Source organism: Eubalaena glacialis, chromosome 1, assembly GCF_028564815.1.
Source record: "Eubalaena glacialis isolate mEubGla1 chromosome 1, mEubGla1.1.hap2.+ XY, whole genome shotgun sequence".
NCBI classification, from domain to species: Eukaryota; Metazoa; Chordata; class Mammalia; order Artiodactyla; family Balaenidae; genus Eubalaena; species Eubalaena glacialis.
Genome location: NC_083716.1, coordinates 229,647,207 through 229,666,661, shown reverse-complemented (window position 1 = coordinate 229,666,661; position 19,455 = coordinate 229,647,207). Strand labels below are relative to the sequence as shown.

Here is a 19,455-nt window from a genome sequence, read left to right as displayed (position 1 = left end):
ATATAAAACACATGCACAGTATCATTTATTGTCCCCCCGTCTACAACTTACCTCCAGGAGGAAAGAGATTCCCATCTCTTTTGTTCATTGATATATCCTATGCTCCTAAAACAATTCCTGGCACAAAGTAGGTACTCCATATATATTTAATGAATAGATTTTTTTGTATAAATGAGAATGATATTTAAAATGAAAAGGGCAGATTAATTATAGTTAAGGGATGATTTTTAAAAGCAAAGATCTGTGAGAAGATGAGAAAGTAAATAGTTTAAAAAATAAAATTCTCCAGATTCAGGGTGTTTATATTCCAGGATGTAAAAAGGACATGTATTATGATTAAAGGACCACCTTTGAAAAGTCCTAGTGAGTAAGAGAACAAGCATGCAAATATAATTTTGAAAAGGGAGACAATAATAAAGACTGTAATTAAAATGAAACACTGGCAAAATTCTACAACTGATTATAACACGAAGTAACTACTTAAAAGTATGTTAGTCACCAGGAGCAAATATAGGCAAAGAACAAGTGAACAAATCATGACTGGAAAAAGCATTCCATTTTTGCCAGAATTTCTTAAAGAGCTGTTAAGGAATTTACACAAGCATGTTGTAAAGTCACATATGGTCATTAAGAGAATTAAACATATGTGTAGCATCATATGTGATTATCAGAGAGGTGACTTAGACAGAGTGGAGGCTTGCTCATGTTGTCAGGGAAATGACGCAGTCATAGAGCAGCATGATATGCATTCACGGGGGGTGACACAGATATAGTGTCACCTGTGGTTATCACAGAGATGATGTAGACATAGGCTGGCGTCAAGCATGGTCATGAGGGAGATGGCACAGACATAGTCTAGGATCAAATGTGGTCATCAGAAAGATGATGAAGATAGAGTGTGGTATCATATGTGTTCATCAGGGAGATGACCTAGACACAGCATAGTGCCTTACATTGTTGATGAGAAGATGACATGGACATAGTTTAGAATCAAGGAGATAGACATAGTGTTGCATGATACATGACCATTGATAAGATGATCCAGATGTAATGTAGGATCGCACATGGTAGTCAGAATGTTGATGTAGACACAGTGTGCATTGTGTGAGGATATCAAGGAGATAATGCAGCCATAGTAGAGCACGATGTGTGGTTCTCAAGAAGATGAAAAGACACAGTGTAACATCATACAATAATACATAGCAGCAAGCAGATAATGGAGACACTGTATAGTCATCTGTGGACTACAGGGAGATGGCACATACAAGTGTAGCAACATACGCGGTTATCAACAGATGACACAGATATATTGCAGCACCACACATGGCCATCATGGATATGAAACAAACCATATCATCACATACAGTTGTCTAGGAGACAATGCAGAATAGGGTAGCACTCCACATGATTGTGAAGGAAATGACATAGACATGGTATGGCATTACATTTAGTTTTCAAGGAGATTACATGCACACAGACATTCATAATATGGGATTATCAGAGAAAAATCTTATTTTAAATATCATACATAGTTATCAAAGAGATAATGCACCTAGAGTCTGTCATACAGAGTGAAGTAAGTCAGAAAAAGAAAAACAAATGCCGTATGCTAATACATATATATGGAATCTAAAAAAAAAAAAAAAAAGTGGTTCTGAAGAACCTAGGGACAGGACAGGAATAAAAACGCAGACGCAGAGAATGGACTTGAGGAGATGGGGAGGGGGAAGGGTAAGCTGGGACGAAGTGAGAGAGTGGCATGGACATATATACACTATCAAATGTAAAATAGTTAGCTAGTGGGAAGCAGCTACATAGCACAGGGAGATCAGCTCGGTGCTTTGTGACCACCTAGAGGGGTGGGAAAAGGAGGGTGGGAGGGAGACACAAGAGGAAGGAGATATGGGGATATATGTATATGTATAGCTGATTCACTTTGTTATAAAGCAGAAACTAACACACCATTGTAAAGAAATTATACTCCAATAAAGATGTTCAAAATAAAAGAGATAATGCAGTCATAATACAGCATCACATGTGCCTGCCAAACAGACTTTGCATATATAGCATTGCATCATATGTGGTTGTAAAGGTGACAACACAGACATATTATGGCATCATATAGTGTTATCAGTGAGATAAACAATAGCATAACAACATACATATTTACTTTAAAAGGATGTAGATATAGCATAACTTCATTTGTTATTGTCAAGAAAATGATGCAAAGTATACAACTATACAGTGCTGTCAAGTAGATGATTAGACACAGTGTAGCATCAGACCATGGTTAGCAATAAGATGAGACAGACATGGTGTAGAATCATAAGTGGCATTCAAGAAAATGATGTATAGCACAACACTATATATGTTCATCATGATGATTCACTAGACATGTTAGAGCAGCACATGTTATAAAGGAGACAATGCAGATTTATTATAGAACCATCAGTGGCAGTCAAGCTGATGAGAACAACATAGTGTAGCATAATGCATGATCATTAGGGGGAGATGACCCAAGATACCCCAATATATATAGTTATCAAGGAGATGAAGATCTAGTCTAACATCATATGTGGTTGTCAAGGAGGTGATGCAGACATTCTATAGCATCACATGTGATTATCAAGAATATGATACAGACATAGTGTACTGACATACATGGACATCATAGAGATGAGGCACATGTAGTTTCTATCATAGCTGGTCACCAGAGAGATGACCTATAGTGTAGAATCACACATGTTTATCAAACAAAACATAAATCTCTCCATAAATTAAATGTACCAACAGATTACCTACCATCGGCCGAAGCAGTTGCAATAAGCTTTCCTGTGTAATCAAAACAGCTGTCTAGTATTTCATCATCATGGCCTGTTAATGTTGCCACACATTTTCCATTTGTAGCATCCCACAGCTGCAATTTTTTGAAAAAAGAAGAAGATGACGAAGACTATGACTTCCTATCTAAAGTGCAAAGATGGCCAGAAGTAGTCTTTACAACATGTTTATGGCTGGCTAAATAACTGTGCCAAAATCATGTGTATAATTTTCACATGTTTGTTCATTTTACCTTGATTCATGACCGGAGACCACAGCCAACCATCTAACAAGGCACACTTTGGACACAGAGAAGATCAAAGACAGACATTTAGAATGGGTAGCACAAATCTGCCACTACATTAGGAAAAAAATCTCAAAGTGCATGCTTCTCTGATTGGAATGGAAGCATCCTCTTTTCATGCAAAGGGCATCAAATGGTAAAGAGCTTGATCTAAAACTACAATGCTAGAAAATGAAAAGCACATTAAGATTTTAATACATTTGGTATATAACCTATATATCTAATAATAATTCTAGAACATAAGCTCTTAGCGACAGAAACGTAAAGGCAGGGAGGCATTGTGTTGAGACTTTGTGAAGTTCACTCTAATCGAAGTTTAATAAAGGAATAGAGGGGCATTAAAAAAAAATAACGCACTTTTTAAAAAAATAAGATCTTTCAATACATTTAAATCAACTAAAACTATTCTACATCATAATTCCTTCAAACTTGGAGGATCAGAAACTTGAAATTTAAAAATTACCAATTGTTGATAAATTAATATCTTAATTTTATAGCACCTTTAAAATTTGTTAATGTTGCAATGAATACCTGACACAGTATAAAGTACAGACATAAGAATTATAAAGCAAAGATATTTCTTGAGCTCACCATGCAGGTTTTGTCCATAGAGCCAGTTAATATCAGAGAGCAATCCCAGTTGAATAAGGCACTGCTGATCTCAGCACAATGCCCAATTAAGGTATACACCTTCCTACAAAATGGAAATGGTTCAGACTGGTGAAAGATTCCTTAATCAAGAATGTGTACAAAGAATGATCTCAAGCCATTGGTGTAAGAGTCTGAATTTTATTTTTTACAAATAATATCTATGATGACCAATCAAAGATGGCTTAACTGTAGCTCCAAAAAGAGTCAACTAGGCTACTAATTTCATTTCAGCAAAAAATATACTTAAATTTTAAACAACCCAAGATAACAACATTACTTAAGACAACACTTCAGAAAGGCATGGATAAAAAATAATAAAGGTAATCTGAAATTCTAGAACTATTTTTACACCAGATAGGCGGACCCCTTGGTTGTTCAGAAACTACCCATCAATCGTCTGAGAACCCTTCCTTCTCTCTCACTTCTTGTTGCAACCATCTCGATCGATACCCCTGATAATTGGTCCCTCTATCAAAACGCAGACAAGTCCAAGAGTGGAGTTTTCCAACAAAAATAGGCTAATTTAGTTAACTTCTTAGCAACTAGAACCAAAAATAATTAGGAAGGAAATTGAAGTTCTTGGACAAAATTAAATTTGGATCATTAGCCATGATTTTATTTATTCATGATATCCATGCCTACCATAATGACAAGCCATTGAAATTTGATTACATAGTACATGGAATAAATAATAGCTGTGTAACCAAACTATTGTTAACATTCTCCTTTTATGTTACTGTTTGGCATTATTTCCTCAGAATTCCAAGGAAGCATATATTTTTGGTGGATCAGAAATATCATTAAAGAATGAATTAATTTGCTTTCAATGTGTCCTATTCCTATGGAATCCAAGGTAAAGTTAATAGATTTAACATTAAACTGATAAATAAGAAAGACTATCTTCTTAATCTTCTGATGCTGGTTAAAAAAAATTCTTAAAAATCAAGACTACCTTCCAGTATCAGCATCCCACACTGTAACTGTATGATCGAAAGACCCCGTGATGATTCTGTTTCCTGAGGTGTTAAAGGACAAAGAGATGATTTCAGCTGAGTGTCCCTAGAAAAAGAGCAGATATCATCATGCATACCTGTAGATGAAACAATTTCTACAAATGTATAACATAATAGTCGAAAAGAAAACGCTAAAAAAGGCAAAGCTCTATAGGGAGAAGAGAGATCAGTGGCTGGCTGGATAGGGGGAGATTGCAAACAAGCTGAAATACATTTGTGTGCTCAGAATTTTAATGTTCAGCTCCATTTAATTTTAATAAAGGACACATGTAGAGCAGGACACGCACCTTCCAACGCTCTTAGGCATTTGTCTGAAAGAAGAGGCAGTGAAGAAGCGTGACCCACAGAAGTGATGAGTACGAAGATCAGGAAAAGTATACATACATGAATAAAACGAGGCTCTCTGATTTAAGAAAGAAAACCTCTTGGTGTTAGTTAAAAACACTGATTCTCCTCTCTTTTTCTAGTCCGTTTTAACTTTTTCTAGAAGGAGAACTTCTAGAAAAAGTTCTCCTAGAAAATGGGTCCTATTTTTTAAATCCATTTATAATTTGAAAGAATAAGATAATGTGATTTTCCCATCCAATTGCCCCCACTGATCGCCACAGAGCATCACGCTTTTTTGTTTGGTAGTTTTCGCTGAGGCGGGAAGAAGTGGAGGGTAGCAGTCATAGGACGGTTCTGGACGGACGTGTGGTGGCGACAGACAGGGGCCCCTGCCGAGACACACCACCAGCATCCACTCTGCAGGCAGTGCCCTTTGGCCTTGTCACTTCCTGCCACTTGCCCCTTATACTTCAGACTTTGTAATACCAGAGGCTTCTAAGACTGGAGGTTAGAAAAGAAGGGAGTTTCTTTAAGAAATCTTCTGGCAGGTTCCTCCACTTCTGCCTCTCCCAAAAGGTGCCAGCCTCCATCTCCTTTGCTTTTAGCCACGTAGGTGACCATAGGTTTTAAGCAATAGTTGGTACGGCTTATAGACTGAAGTTAGTCAAAATAAAAAGCCCATCTGGCTTCCCCAGCATGTCCATTTAAGTTTTTGGGAATAGTCAGCAAACCAGCTGAAACGCTCTTTTACTACAGTCTGAAAACCAATCGCTCAAAAACATCTTCTAACTTAGAGTTCATTTTGTAGTAAAATTCAAATAAAAACAAACACAAGGGACTTCCCTGGTGGCACAGTGGTTAAGAATCCGCCTGCCAATGCAGGGGACACGGGTTTGATCCCTGGTCTGGGAAGATCCCACATGCCGCGGAGCAACTAAGCCCGTGCACCACAACTACTGAAGCCCGCGTGCCACAACTACTGAAGCCCGCGCGCCTAGAGCCCGTGCTCCGCAACAAGAGAAGCCACTGCAATGAGAAGCCCGTGCACCACAACGAAGAGTAGCCCCCGCTCGCCGCAACTAGAGAAAGCCCGTGCACAGCAACGAAGACCCAACGCAGCCAAAAATAAAAATTAATTAATTAATTTATTTATTTAAAAAAAAAAAACCCACAAGTAAAAGGCTTACCCAAAGGAATAGCTAATGAAAATGTAAAACTCTTGATGTTATTAACATTAGTAACATACTGTGAGAGTGAACACTTCCTCTCCATTCTGAATGTCCCACAGTTTGGCCGTTGTGTCCATACTTCCAGTAGCCACCAATGTGCTTTGAGGATTAAACGATAAACACACCTGAATTACATGAAATGAGAGAGATTTTAGAAAGATAAGAGTTTTAAATTGTTAATTCTAATATAGAAAAGCTTGGAGATGTAACTCTCTCATCAGATTCAGCCTAGTTCTTTGTACAGATATGCAGCAAAATACCAGATATGAGTAGCCGTTTATCTGCAGGTCGATCCTGAAGCATTCTCCTCTCGAGAAGAGGCTGCTGTTCTCCCACATCACCCAGCTCAGGCTTGGAGAGGACTGGCTCCCCTTAGTCACTTCCAGACCGTAGAAGAACAAGAACAAAAGCAAAGCCCATCTCCTCTGAGATTCATGCTATCTGGCTCCCATCTTTTTTTTTTTTCGGCCACGCCGCGGGGCGTGTGGGATCTTAATTCCCCAACCAGGGATCGAACCTGTGCCCCCTGCAGTGGAAGTGTGGAGTCTTAACTGCTGGACCCCCAGGGAAGTCCCTCTGGCTCCCAACTTCCTTGTTGCTGTGTTCATCATCCTATCAATCACGCCCCCTCACTTGCCTAGGACTTTGGCTATTGGCTCACATTCTCAGTTCCGAGTCCCAGGTGGCCTTCGTGTGCGCCATCCATCCAATACCCCCAGACCCACGATCCTGGAATCCTTTTCATAATCACTCCCATGGCAACACCCTGACCTTGATGTCACCTTCTTTAGAAGATTCACTACCAATACACCAGTCTCTAGTTACAATTTTCCAATACTTCCACTTTCGCTCTTCCTTACCAAGCCTCCCCTCCATCCTCCCCATAGGATACCTTCCATTTCATGTAAACCCCTCTCTTTTCTCCTGGTCCATTATCCCCCATTCAAATGACACCTGGAAGCATCACTCCTGCCAGCATCCCCAAAACTCCTAGTCCCTGTCTTTTCACCTGCACCCTTCATATAACTCCTAACAACTTGTATCAATCTGGGATTTTATCCACTCATTTGCCTGCTTTACCCTCAACCAAGGCAGTTGAAGAAAACAGTAGAGCAGATACTAGTGATGCTCATTCATGCCTTCTGCCCCCAGCTGTGGCCTCAGTAGCTTTCCCTGTTTTGTCTAACACGCCTCTGATTCAATATATTCTCCCATTCCCCATTTTTGCCTCCGATTCCACCCTCATTCCTCCTCAGCAGATAACGTGGCCTCCTAATACTTCCCTGAAAAAACTTACCTATCAGTTGAGAACTTCCTCCCCTGGCCTTCACTTTCCTTTCCTCCAGTCTCAGATTCAGAGGGATCACTTTGCCATTTTAAGACACTATGTTCCCTGCACACCTAGGAGAGATGAGCCCACCAACTTTTCCTTCCCTCTAGAAGGAGCTAGATCCTTTCCAGTGGCCTATAAGTATGCTTGAGCTCTTCCCACATGAAAGCAAATCCTCCCTTGACTCTACATATCCATTTTTTAACTACCTTTATTTCCCTTTACAACCAAATTCCTTGGAAAAATAGTCTACCATCACTCACTGCCCATCTTCCACTCTTCAACTCTACTGGAACCACTCTAGATAAATGTCCAGTTGAGAGGCTTGGTTGGTCTTGGTCATCTCACTTAACATTCCTGAGGTTCTCGATATTTTCTTCCTTCTTGATTGCTTTGATAGTGCTCTGCTTTTCTTCTCTAACTTCTTGTCTCTTTTATTGTATCTTTTAAAATTTTCTCTTCTCCATCTTCCCAAGATCCCACCAGTTTTCTCCCTATAGTCTACCTTTCCCTTTGGGAAATTTCAATTGTTCAGTGGTTTCTACTGCCACCCAGATGCCGGTGACTCACACATCCACGTCTTTTACCCAGATCTCACTGCTCGGTTCAGCCCCAAAGAGCCAACTGCCAAATGGATGCCTCTGTTTGGCCATCACACAGGCAGACTTTAATCACTCTGTCTAAGACATGCAAATCACACGAAGAATGCTGCTTCTCTCTTATGTGCAGACTTGGTGAATGGCACTGCCAGTTGCCTGAGTCTGAAATCAGGGAATCACCCTAAACACTGTTTCCTTCATGCCTCATGTCTACTTGGTAACCCAGTCTTGTTCCTTCCACCCCTAACCTCTCTCACATTCTCCTCACCAACCTCACAACAGGGCTTTGTCATCTTTGCTTGGGTGGCTACAAGATCCCCACTGGCCCATACTTCTGATATTATCCGCCGCCCATTTCTCCTTCACAATGGCAAAAGAATGATCTTCCCAAAATGCAAAACTGACCATGCCCCTTCCCAGCTGAAAAGTCTCAACAGTATGGCAATATCTCCAGGATGAAGTCCCAATTCCTTAGCATAGCATTTAAGACCCTTTAGAAATCTACAATAAGGCCTCCCCTGCTTCCCTCACTTCAATCACACAAAGGCTGGGATGTGGCTTTGCAGGGCTACAGGTGTGCCAGGCACTGGCACATTTAGCCCAGACGGCTGGGCAGCACCAGAGATCCCCGCCAGTCACCTCTAACTGTGGGAGCAGCTCTTCCCAGTGTTTGCATCTCCGTATGAGCACCTTCTGTGCGGAGAAGGCTGGGAAGCACCGCTCTGGACACTCAGAGCCACTTGAGTTCTAAGCGCAAACCACGATTACACACCTCCTCTGGGCATTTGCTGCTGCAGCTCCCTCTGCCTGGAACGCACCTGCCACCTCTCTGCAGAGTCTTTCCTGAATACCAGTCCTGGCCACGGAGGCTTGGCCACTCCCTCTGTGCCCTCGCTGAACTCCCCGCCAACTTCTAGCCCACCTACAACACATCTTTACACTTATCCATGGACACCTCTACTCCCTCTACAAAACTGCAAAATCGCTGGGGGACCAAGAACTACATCTGATTCTTTTTGGTACCCCGCACACATAGGCCAGGGCTTCACACAGTCAATACTTAGTAAATATTCATTGGATTGATGTTGTTGACTACAAAAAATACGAATGTCTTCCTAGGAACTATAAATAAAGAAACCTTTTCAAAATTCCAAGGGAGTATGAAAACATGGCCACGCTTTGAGAATGAGGATTCTGTCTTTCTTATGACCCTGTACAAGTTACTTAAGCTCTCTATGCCTCAGCATCCTTAACTGTAAAATGGGTAAATATCTACCCCTTACGGTTGTCATGAGGGACGACTAAGCTAATATATGTAAAGGGCTTAGGACAGTGCTTCAGGCATGTTGAGTGCCACTGAAGGGTCAGTTACAATTTCTAACTGCAGTATCCCCAGTGTTTAGCAAAGTACCTTGAACATAGCGTGAGCTCTTGTTGGATGAACATACAATGAATTTGAAGGATGAATATAAATAAATTTTTATTCCTAAAATAAATAGACTGTTTATTTTTAAAAGCTATCACTTGTTCCATAGGGTGCCAATTATCTCACTAATTGTTATAAGATGTAACACAGAATTGGCCAAGGACAAGGGCTTCCCAATAGTGAAAGCTATTTAGAGTATCAAACTATTTATGCAAATTTGAGTTCTCATTATATCCAGAAAACAATCAGCTTAGATATCTTACATGATATAAAAAAGTTATTTTAAAAGCTATTTTAAGAACTTCGTCAACCCTCATCAAGTCAGTCCTCTAAAGACAGGTCAGTGAAAAAGAAAAAGTCAGGTTGGATATTGTATTCATATACTTATCCCATTATCTGTCTACTTAGTCAAAGCAGGATATGGGTCTTTGACAGCATCGGCAAGCTCTTAAGACTAGTTTATAAATTATATCAATACCACCATACACGATATATAGAAACTGAAAATATCAGATAGACTTTAAAATTAATTATAAAGGCATAGCCACTACTTTTACAAAGGAATTCTAAAAAGAAATAACAATGATGTGATGTGCCAATGTAAGTTCATCAATTGTAATATACGTACCACCCTGATGGGGATGCTGATAATGGAGCACGCTGCAGAGGGGAAAGGTGAGAAATCTTTGTACTTTTTACTCAATTTTCCTGTCAACCTAAAACTGCTCTAAAAAATAAGTTCTACTGAAAAAAGAGGAAAGTAAAACAAAACAAAAAGAATGACAACATAAAAATATAATAAAATAAATATACTCACTATTTCTGCTGTATGACCCCTAAAGGTATGGTAACAGTTTCCGGTTTCTACACTCCATAGTTTACAAGTCTTATCAAAGGACCCAGTGGCAATTTTGTCACTAAGATTTAAAAAGAATATATATGGAATCTGAAAACAAATTCAACCACAGTATTTGATATACTGAATTAAGAGAAGAGATATTAATACATGGATCTCTATCTACTCAGAAGTTTATTTCACTTTTAAAATAATAATCTATCCAGTAAATCAACTATACTCCAATACAGAATAAAAATTTTAAAAAAATAAAATAAAATAACAAGCAATCTTATATCTATTTCAGTGAACTCTATGACAAAATAGAGTTCTAATTTTTGAATAGTATCAGTTTATATGTTCAGCCCAGTGCTATAAACATCAGCAGGAACTTCCTGTCAGAGAACTCCCAAGGGCAGAGAGTCAGCCCTGCAAAAGCTTGAACTCTTTTTTTTTTTTTTTTAACATCTTTATTGGAGTATAATTGCTTTACAATGGTGTGTTAGTTTCTGCTTTATAACAAAGTGAATCAGTTATACATATACATATGTTCCCATATCTCTTCCCTCTTGCATCTCCCTCCCTCCCACCCTCCCTATCCCACTCCTCTAGGTGGTCACAAAGCACCGAGCTGATCTCCCTGTGCTATGCGGTTGCTTCCCACTAGCTATCTATTTTACGTTTGGTAGTGTATATATGTCCATGCCACTCTCTCACTTTGTCACATCTTACCCTTCCCCCTCCCCATATCCTCAAGTCCATTCTCTAGTAGGTCTGTGTCTTTATTCCCATCTTGCCGCTAGGTTCTTCATGACCTTTTTTTTTTTTTTCCTTAGATTCCATATATATGTGTTAGCATACTGTATTTGTTTTTCTCTTTCTGACTTACTTCACTCTGTATGACAGACTCTAACTCCATCTACCTCACTACAAATAACTCCATTTCATTTCTTTTTATGGCTGAGTAATATTCCATTGTATATATGTGCCACATCTTCTTTATCCATTCATCCGATGATGGATTAATCTCCAAAATTTACAAGCAGCTCATGCAGCTCAATAACAAAAAAAGCTTGAACTCTTGCTCACCTCTTTACTACTGTGTGAACCTGGGAAGGGTATTTGAACTTTATACATGTTATATGAAACCAGTAATACCTATCCCAAAGCTCCTTTAAGCATTGAAGAAGGTATTTAAAAGGTTTTCAAAGCACATGGCAGGCACTCAATAACTTTTAGTTCTTTGTCTTCCTCTTTTCCTTCCCCCATAGATAGAGGGAGAGACATGAATAAAAGAATGAATGGATTAATAAGGAATAAGTGAACAAGTGAATGTCTTTTTACCCATAAGGATTGTTGAATGCTATGGCATAAACCACATTCCTGTGACCCTCCAGGGTGTGAAGTTCCTCTCCAGAGGCAGTGTCCCAGAGTTTGCATGTCCGATCATAGCTTCCTGTGATAAAGCTAACACAAGCAATATAAATACATCACAAGGTGAAACTAGCAATGTGTTAATAAAGACCTCATTGTTTTTGCCTGCAAAATTATAACACCATTTACCTTGCTTTTTACAATGGAAGTTGCGAAGGCAGAACAAACAAATTGGGAACAATATCTAACCTTTGACCTGGAAACTTTCCAATTTTATCCCAAACCCAAAAAGGAGTTACTAAATAAAATAAAGAGTAATCCTTCCAATAATCATTCTTACAATATAAATAGTTATATCATTAAATAATGTTAATCATCAGTAACATTTTCTGAAACTCTAATATATCTCAACCAATAACATCATTCTTCCCGTTGGTCAGACCATAAAGTCTTAGCATCACCTTTGATTCCTCTCTTTCCCTCACATCCCACACACAATCTATCAGTAAATTCTATTAGCCCAGGCTCAGAATACATCCCTAGTATGGTCACTTCTCACTAGCTCCATTGTCTCCATCTCTTGCCCAAACAAATAAAACCACCTTCTAATAGGCCTTGACTCACACATGTCCCTTACAAATCTATTTCCCTCACCAAAATTGGATTTATTTTGTTTAACCTTCCTCAGATGGCTTCCCAGTGACCTAGAGGAAAATTCAAACTTCGCTCATGGTCCGCAAGGCCAGCAGTCCTGGCTACCCCTGGGACCTCAACTTCTCCCAAAAGCACACCCTGATCAGCCACATCCCCTTCCCACTAGTCTCTGAAGAACTGCGTTGTTTCTTTCATACATGCTAGTCCTTCTAGCCATCTGGTTTACCACCATCATCCCTAGGCCCTGGAACATGACTGACACACTAAGTGTTCAATAAATATTTGTTTAATATTTAACAATCCTTGAACGTGACTATTCTACTATAGGAATTGTTAGTATCAATATATTGACCTCTACTAGCTTAAATTAAGAGTATCTTAGTTATTCCTTAAATACTCCATTAGGAAAAATATTTCCCAAGCACAGAAAAAAATGCACAAAATTGAAAAACCAGTCTTAATGTCAAGTGGTTATGATAAAAGGTGAAACAAATTCTGATCTACACCCAACTAAACAGGAAGGCTGACAAGGCAGTATATCTGTGGTTCTCTTCTAGGCATTTTCCTCCTAGCTTCTTGGGGAATGTAAATTGGTATGGTCATTATGGAACACAGTATGGTGGTTACCAAAAAAAATTAAAAATAGAACTACCATATGATCCAGCAATCTCATTTCTGGGTATATAGCCAAAGGAAATGAAATCAGGATCTCGTAGCGATACCTGCACTCCTATGTTCACTGCAGCATTGTTCACTATAGCCGAGATACGGAAATAACCTGAATATCTGTCAAAGGATGAATAGGTGAAGAAAATGTGGTGCATATATATGTTTACAATGAAATAGTATTCGGCCATGAGAAAGAAGGACATCCTGCCATTTGCTACTGCATGGATGAACCTGAAGGACATGATGCTAAGTGAAATAAGCCAGACACAGAAGGACAAATACCATATGATCTCACTTATATGTGCAATCTAAACAACAACAACAACAAAGGTGAACTCACAGAAGCAGAGAGTAGAACAGTAGTTACCAGGGACTGGGGAGGAGAAATGGGAAGACATTGGTCAAAGGGTACAAAGTTGCAGTTACGTAGAATGAATAAGTCTAGAGATCTAACGTACAGGCATGATGACTACAGTTAATAATACTGTATTGAATACCGGAAATATGCTGAGAGAATAGATTTCAGGTGCTCTCATCACACACACAAAAGATGGTAACTATGGAGATGAGATGTTAATTAACTTGATTGCAGTTATCATTTCACTATGTATATGTATATCAAATCATCATGTTGTATTCCTTACATGTATACTTTTATTTTAAAACTTTTACCCCCTGATTATTAAAAATTAGAAATAAAGAATAGAAATAGACACAGAAATAAAGAACCAGAGCACAGAGGATTTTAGGGCAGTGAAACTGCTCTGTGTAATCCCACAACAGTGGATATACATCATTATACATTTGCCAACCTGTAGAATGTACAAAACCAAGAGTCAACCCTAATGTAAACTATGAACTATTCGTGATAATGATGTGTCGCTATCAATATCGGCTACAACTGTAACAGATGCAGGTCTCGGTGGGGGACGCTGATGGTGAGGGATGCTGTGTGCAGGGGCACAAGGCAGACGCTTTATAGGAAACCTCTGTACCCTCTGCTCAGTTTTGCTGTGAACCTAAAACTGCTCTAAAAAATAAAGCCTAATAAATTGTTTTAAATAAACAGAGAACCTTACCATGAGCCTGATTTATTAAGTGCAACGTTGGTCAGTGGCAGTATATGTGCTCTGAGAACCTTCAATGAAAGAAAACACCACTTATTTTAAACTCAAACAAAATTTTTCAGTTCATTCGTTTTAACTGCAAACCAGTGAAGACACTCAAATGTGTCTTAATTATACATAATAAATGGACAATATCAAATATCTGAACAAATGAGAAAAATACATTGGACCTTCTATTATTAAGACCAATAACACATTTGGGGGTTACAACTAATTACAGAAACACAATAGGATCTGTGTTTTCCATCGATTTACCTTTAGATAGATTATGGCTATAAAATACCAAATAGCACTAATTTATATTTTCTTTCACATATTGCACATGGTTTTGTATATATGCATAAACAGTGTATATAGGAAATAAACTAAATATGTTTCAAATACAGATTTACAATGTATCATTACTTTTTGAATCTTAAAGCTCCTTCAGAGTCAGGATATGTCGTGTTATTTATCTTTCCATCCCTACATTGTCTAGCACATAGTGGACGCTTAATATTTATTGAATGAATATACTTAAATTGGATCGTCTGTTTATAGACAGAGTGATTGGCTAGACTGGGACGGTCCCAGTTATATCTACTGCCAGAGGGTAACTATTAATAGTGTCCTCTTTCACTATCAAAAATGTTCCCTTTGGAGGATAAATTACAAGGTCATGTGTTATAGAGCTCATATTTGAAGTTAAATAGTGCCACCTGCTGGACAAAGAACTATTACAAGACTAACCATCCTCTCGTAAATGGAACGGATGAATACAGAAGATTGCCTGAATATTTTGCATCAGACAAAATAAGCTGAGTATTTAATAATAAGTCTACTTAAGTAGTAAAAAATAAAATCAGTGTAATATAAAGCAATTCTAGAATAAATCATTAAATTTTGTTAAATAATAAAGAAAAAAAATAAAAGCTGTTCTTGAATAAATGACTACATTTGTTTTAATTTAGTCACCAAAATAATAGAGGAAAAGAAGCATATTTTCATTGAATTAAAATTATTATGCAATCCATATCAATAAATAATTTACTAAAATATAGTTTAGTTCACATGGAAGCAGAAAATTTGAAATATTGATACACCATGAAACATGTCTTAATATTACTCTAACTGGAAAAAAATTTTAATTATTCAATAACTTAGATTATCCCTTAGATTTATCATTATAAAGAAAAGTTAAAGTTACTAGTACAAATCTTTATTGAACCTGTTAAGAAGTAAATTTTTGAATTTCATTCATTCATTCAACGAACATTTATTAAGACTTAGTCTTAATAAATAAAGACTAAGTCTTAATAAATAAAGACTTAGTCTTAGCAAAAATGTGTGAGGAACTGAGGGAAAGAGAAAACATGATCTGTACTTTACCTCAGATTAATAGAACATCAATTAATCCATTGAAGTTCTACTTAGTATCTTTAAAACAGACATTACCTTAAAAAGATAGAATTTGTGGTTGCTGTACTGTCCGAGTTTATTTTGTAACCTCTGTATTAAAAGTTTGACCTGGTCTGCTCGTGAAGCTGTGATTAGAGGTTCTGCTTTCTGTATCTCTTCTACTAAGGCACTGACATCTGTACTGAAATTCACCAAGAACAAAAAGTTATTTTTGTCTATGTCAAAATTTGCATATACATTTATTACATAAAGGATTATATAGCTTTATGAAGCATAAGATTTATAAAATGTCAACAACACCATCATTTTTACCAGGAGATTTCTGGGGGGAAAAAAAACACAGAAATCACTGAAGAGCGTTGTGTCACAGATGAAAGCTGCTTGGGTTCTCTCCAATGCCTTTCCATTAACTGAGACTTCTCCTGAGGAAGGTGTACAAAGACTCTCATTTGCTTACCTAAGAAGGCCAAGTGCATACTGCTTCTGAACAAGAGCTCTTTTTATTTATTTTTTTCCTGTGTCTTTTTTCTTTTAAATGAACATATATTAAATGTGCCCACTCCTATTATACTTTGCACCTTACATATGTTCTGTCATTTAATCCTGTAACAACCCTCTAATTTAACGCTTTTTCACAACTGTTTTAGTGATGAAGAAACTGAGGCTCAGAAAGGTTAGATTTGCAATATTTTTAGGGAAAGAGAAAGTACTTAACCAAAAACAAACATTCAAAGAATTATTATTATTATTATTATTATTATTATTATTAGATTTCTTATGGGCTATAACATTATTTCCCTGAAAGAGAACTGGTGTGAAAAGTACAGATTCAAGTTTTCCCCAGTACTCAAATAATCTACAGCAATTATGGTAAATTTTGCTAGTCCAGAATAATATTAATTCAAGACAAATATTAATGTCTGTATACCACAAAACATCCAAAATAGGGTCATTTTGCAAAACATGTCACAAATGCGTATCGAGAAAGCACTCAGGGCCCAGCTGCTGTGAAGGAGGTGGTAGTTGGCTGACGGCCTCCAGCTGCATCTTCTTCAGGATCCATGTTAGTGTTTGAGCCCACGGCTTGCTCTTATCCACAGCCCTCGGCCGCTGGCTAGGCAAGGGGGCCGCGCAAGAGCCTGGCCGTTTCTGCCCCGTGGGGGGGTCCTCAAACCCTCAAGCTTTGTTCCGAGCTCCCCCATGGGCTGGAGAGACTCCTGTCAAATCTGCATCATCATCAAGGTTGATGTCTCCTCCTGCCCAAACGTGCCTCATCCTCTGATCTGCCCCAGGTGTCACTTCCCAGTAACCTTGTACCCACCTACTTCTGTTTCAGCATCTGCTTCCCAGAAATGTGAAATCTGATAAGCATCCTCCTCCTGTTCATAAATAAACATATGCTGAGCTCCAGTTTTGTGCAAGGCACTGAGCTAGGAGACCATTCATTCAACTAACATTTATTACCTACCCTAGGTTGAGTCCTGGGAGTGTCAGAGATATGGTCCCAGGTCTCAAGAAACACAGTCTTTCAGAATAAGAGTGAATATTCGGAATGGAAATGAATCAGAGATGTTTCACAATGATGACTTTGAAAAACTCAGTTGTCAAAATAGTTATACTTTCATAAGAATTAAAAAGATAATAATGCCTCTTGGAAAGGTTTCCAACAAATGTTATGAATCAAAACAGATTTCCAAACTAAAAGCTTTATTTTTTTTCTTTTTAAATAAGGTTGGTTTGGGAAGAAGAAGAAGAAAGATTGATGATCCTTTTTCCACTTCCTCCTCATTCAGCAAGACATTCAAATAAAATTCAACAATACAAACAGGAAATAATATACCCCGGAACAATTTTATTAGTAATGCATTGTCTGTGGCTTATGCAGCTCACCCACACACCATCCTACGTCAGGGTCTCCCAATCACAATTTTGGATATGAAATACATATTGCATTATATAGCTAGCTTACCTGGTATGGAGATCGAGCAGATCTATGGATTTGGTCTTTAATTGTCCACTTTTCTCATATTCCAACATAATTCCTAAGAAATAAACAAATATTAAGTTATAAAACACTTATGATCACAGCCTATGCCAAAAGTTAACCTACTTTGACAAAATTTTTTCATTTTTGTTTTTTCCATTTTTGAAATTTTTCTACATAAAACATATGCAGTGATGTCTGATTTCAAAACCAGATGGTGTAGACCCACTTTTCCTTGGTCTGTCCTCTAAATACACTTGAAATCATTCAGCAGACAATGCTAAAATAATTGAAAGTTGGATAGAAGAAGGTGGATGGATAGGGGCCTCAGGATTTGGGAATGACAACATGGTGAGTCCCCTGGGTTTTCTTTTCATTTCACATGTATCCCAACAGTGGCGACCAGAAGGACTTGCAGCCTAGAACCACCGAAGAGAACAGATAACGAAAAATCAAAAAAACCACAAAAAATCTTGCTTTCTGTGGCCAACGGACAAGGAAAAGAGAAGTCAAACAAAGTACTAATGAGGAGCCCTAAACTGCTCCACCACGGGGGCCCCTGCAGGCAGGCCCACCCACCAGTGGAAGCCCTGGGCTGTTCCAGTCCCCACTGCAAAGCTGGACCCCAGTGCAGTCTCATCTGCCTGCAACAGCTGGAACAGCAAAGCCGCAGACCTTCACAATCCCTGCTTCTTAGCCGGTGTCTGAGGGGGCCATCTGATCTGCCTACAGCAGCATCAGCGAAGTCCCAGGACCTCCCAGACCCCATTCCACAACAAGGTACCAAAGCAGCGTCTCCCTGCCTTTCAACCAGTGGCACAACCAGGCCCAGGGGCTTGTCCTCCACCCCCAGAAGGTCACACCGTGAGAACAGGCACACTGGGGACATACCTTCTGCCCCTGCAGGTGGCACCAGAGAAGACTGAGCAGGATTTTTGCTAAGACGAAACAAAGCAGGAGTCTTACACCAGAAAAACAAATTAGACCAGAATAACATGGCAAAGGCTCAGAAAACTAAAGTATCACTGTAATTAAAGCCCACAAAAGCAGACCAGAACCTACGTGCTAAACCTAAACATGGTGACGGCATGCCAAAATAGATGTAGGTGGGATCAAGAGTCTCCAGGATACAATAAAAAGTCACTCATCACAATAAGAACCAGAGAAAGACAATCAATAAATGCCAATATGGAGATGAATCAGATACTGGAACTAATGATGAGGATTTTAAAGGAGGTATCATAAAAATGCTTCAGGGACTTCCCTGGCTTTCCAGTGGTTAAGACTCCACACTTCCAGTGCAGCAGGTGTGGGTTCAATCCCTGGTCAGGGAACTAAGATCCCACACGCCTCGCGGCGCGGCCAGAAAAAAAAAAAAAAAAAAAAAGTTTCAGCAGTCATTTACAGATTCACTTGAAACAAGTAAATGAAAAATCTCAGAAAATAAATAGAAGTTATTGAAGTAAATCAAATGGGAATTATGGTATCATGAAAAATACAATAACCAAAATGAAAAACGTGCTGAATAGGCTCAATAGTACAGCAGAGATGACAAAGCATAGAATCAGTGAACTTGAAGACTAATCAACAGAATATATTCAAGCTGAACAACAGAGAGATAATAGACTGAAAAAAATTTGAACAGAGCCTCTATCGTACCACCTCTATGGATACGGACCAGTGGAACTGAAAAGTTTTGGTCTCAGGACCAATTT

At 38.6% G+C, this 19,455-nt stretch overlaps 1 protein-coding gene across 4 annotated transcripts in view; it reads right to left on the bottom strand.

Moving 5' to 3' along the window:
* Nucleotides 1-19,455, bottom strand: part of DAW1 (dynein assembly factor with WD repeats 1) — a 40,783-nt gene that overhangs the window by 12,749 nt on the left and 8,579 nt on the right. For 3 of the 4 annotated variants that reach the window (XM_061205607.1, XM_061205616.1, XM_061205635.1), the window contains exons 2-10: nucleotides 17,726-17,798; nucleotides 15,793-15,937; nucleotides 14,311-14,369; nucleotides 11,879-12,001; nucleotides 10,517-10,616; nucleotides 6,362-6,469; nucleotides 4,728-4,834; nucleotides 3,716-3,818; nucleotides 2,803-2,917 (exon numbers count right to left, since the gene is read on the bottom strand). In XM_061205607.1, the coding sequence (XP_061061590.1) occupies nucleotides 2,803-2,917; nucleotides 3,716-3,818; nucleotides 4,728-4,834; nucleotides 6,362-6,469; nucleotides 10,517-10,616; nucleotides 11,879-12,001; nucleotides 14,311-14,369; nucleotides 15,793-15,937; nucleotides 17,726-17,798 (933 nt within the window). The remainder of the gene's footprint in view (nucleotides 1-2,802; nucleotides 2,918-3,715; nucleotides 3,819-4,727; nucleotides 4,835-6,361; nucleotides 6,470-10,516; nucleotides 10,617-11,878; nucleotides 12,002-14,310; nucleotides 14,370-15,792; nucleotides 15,938-17,725; nucleotides 17,799-19,455) is intronic. The other variant, XM_061205626.1, reaches the window with a different exon arrangement.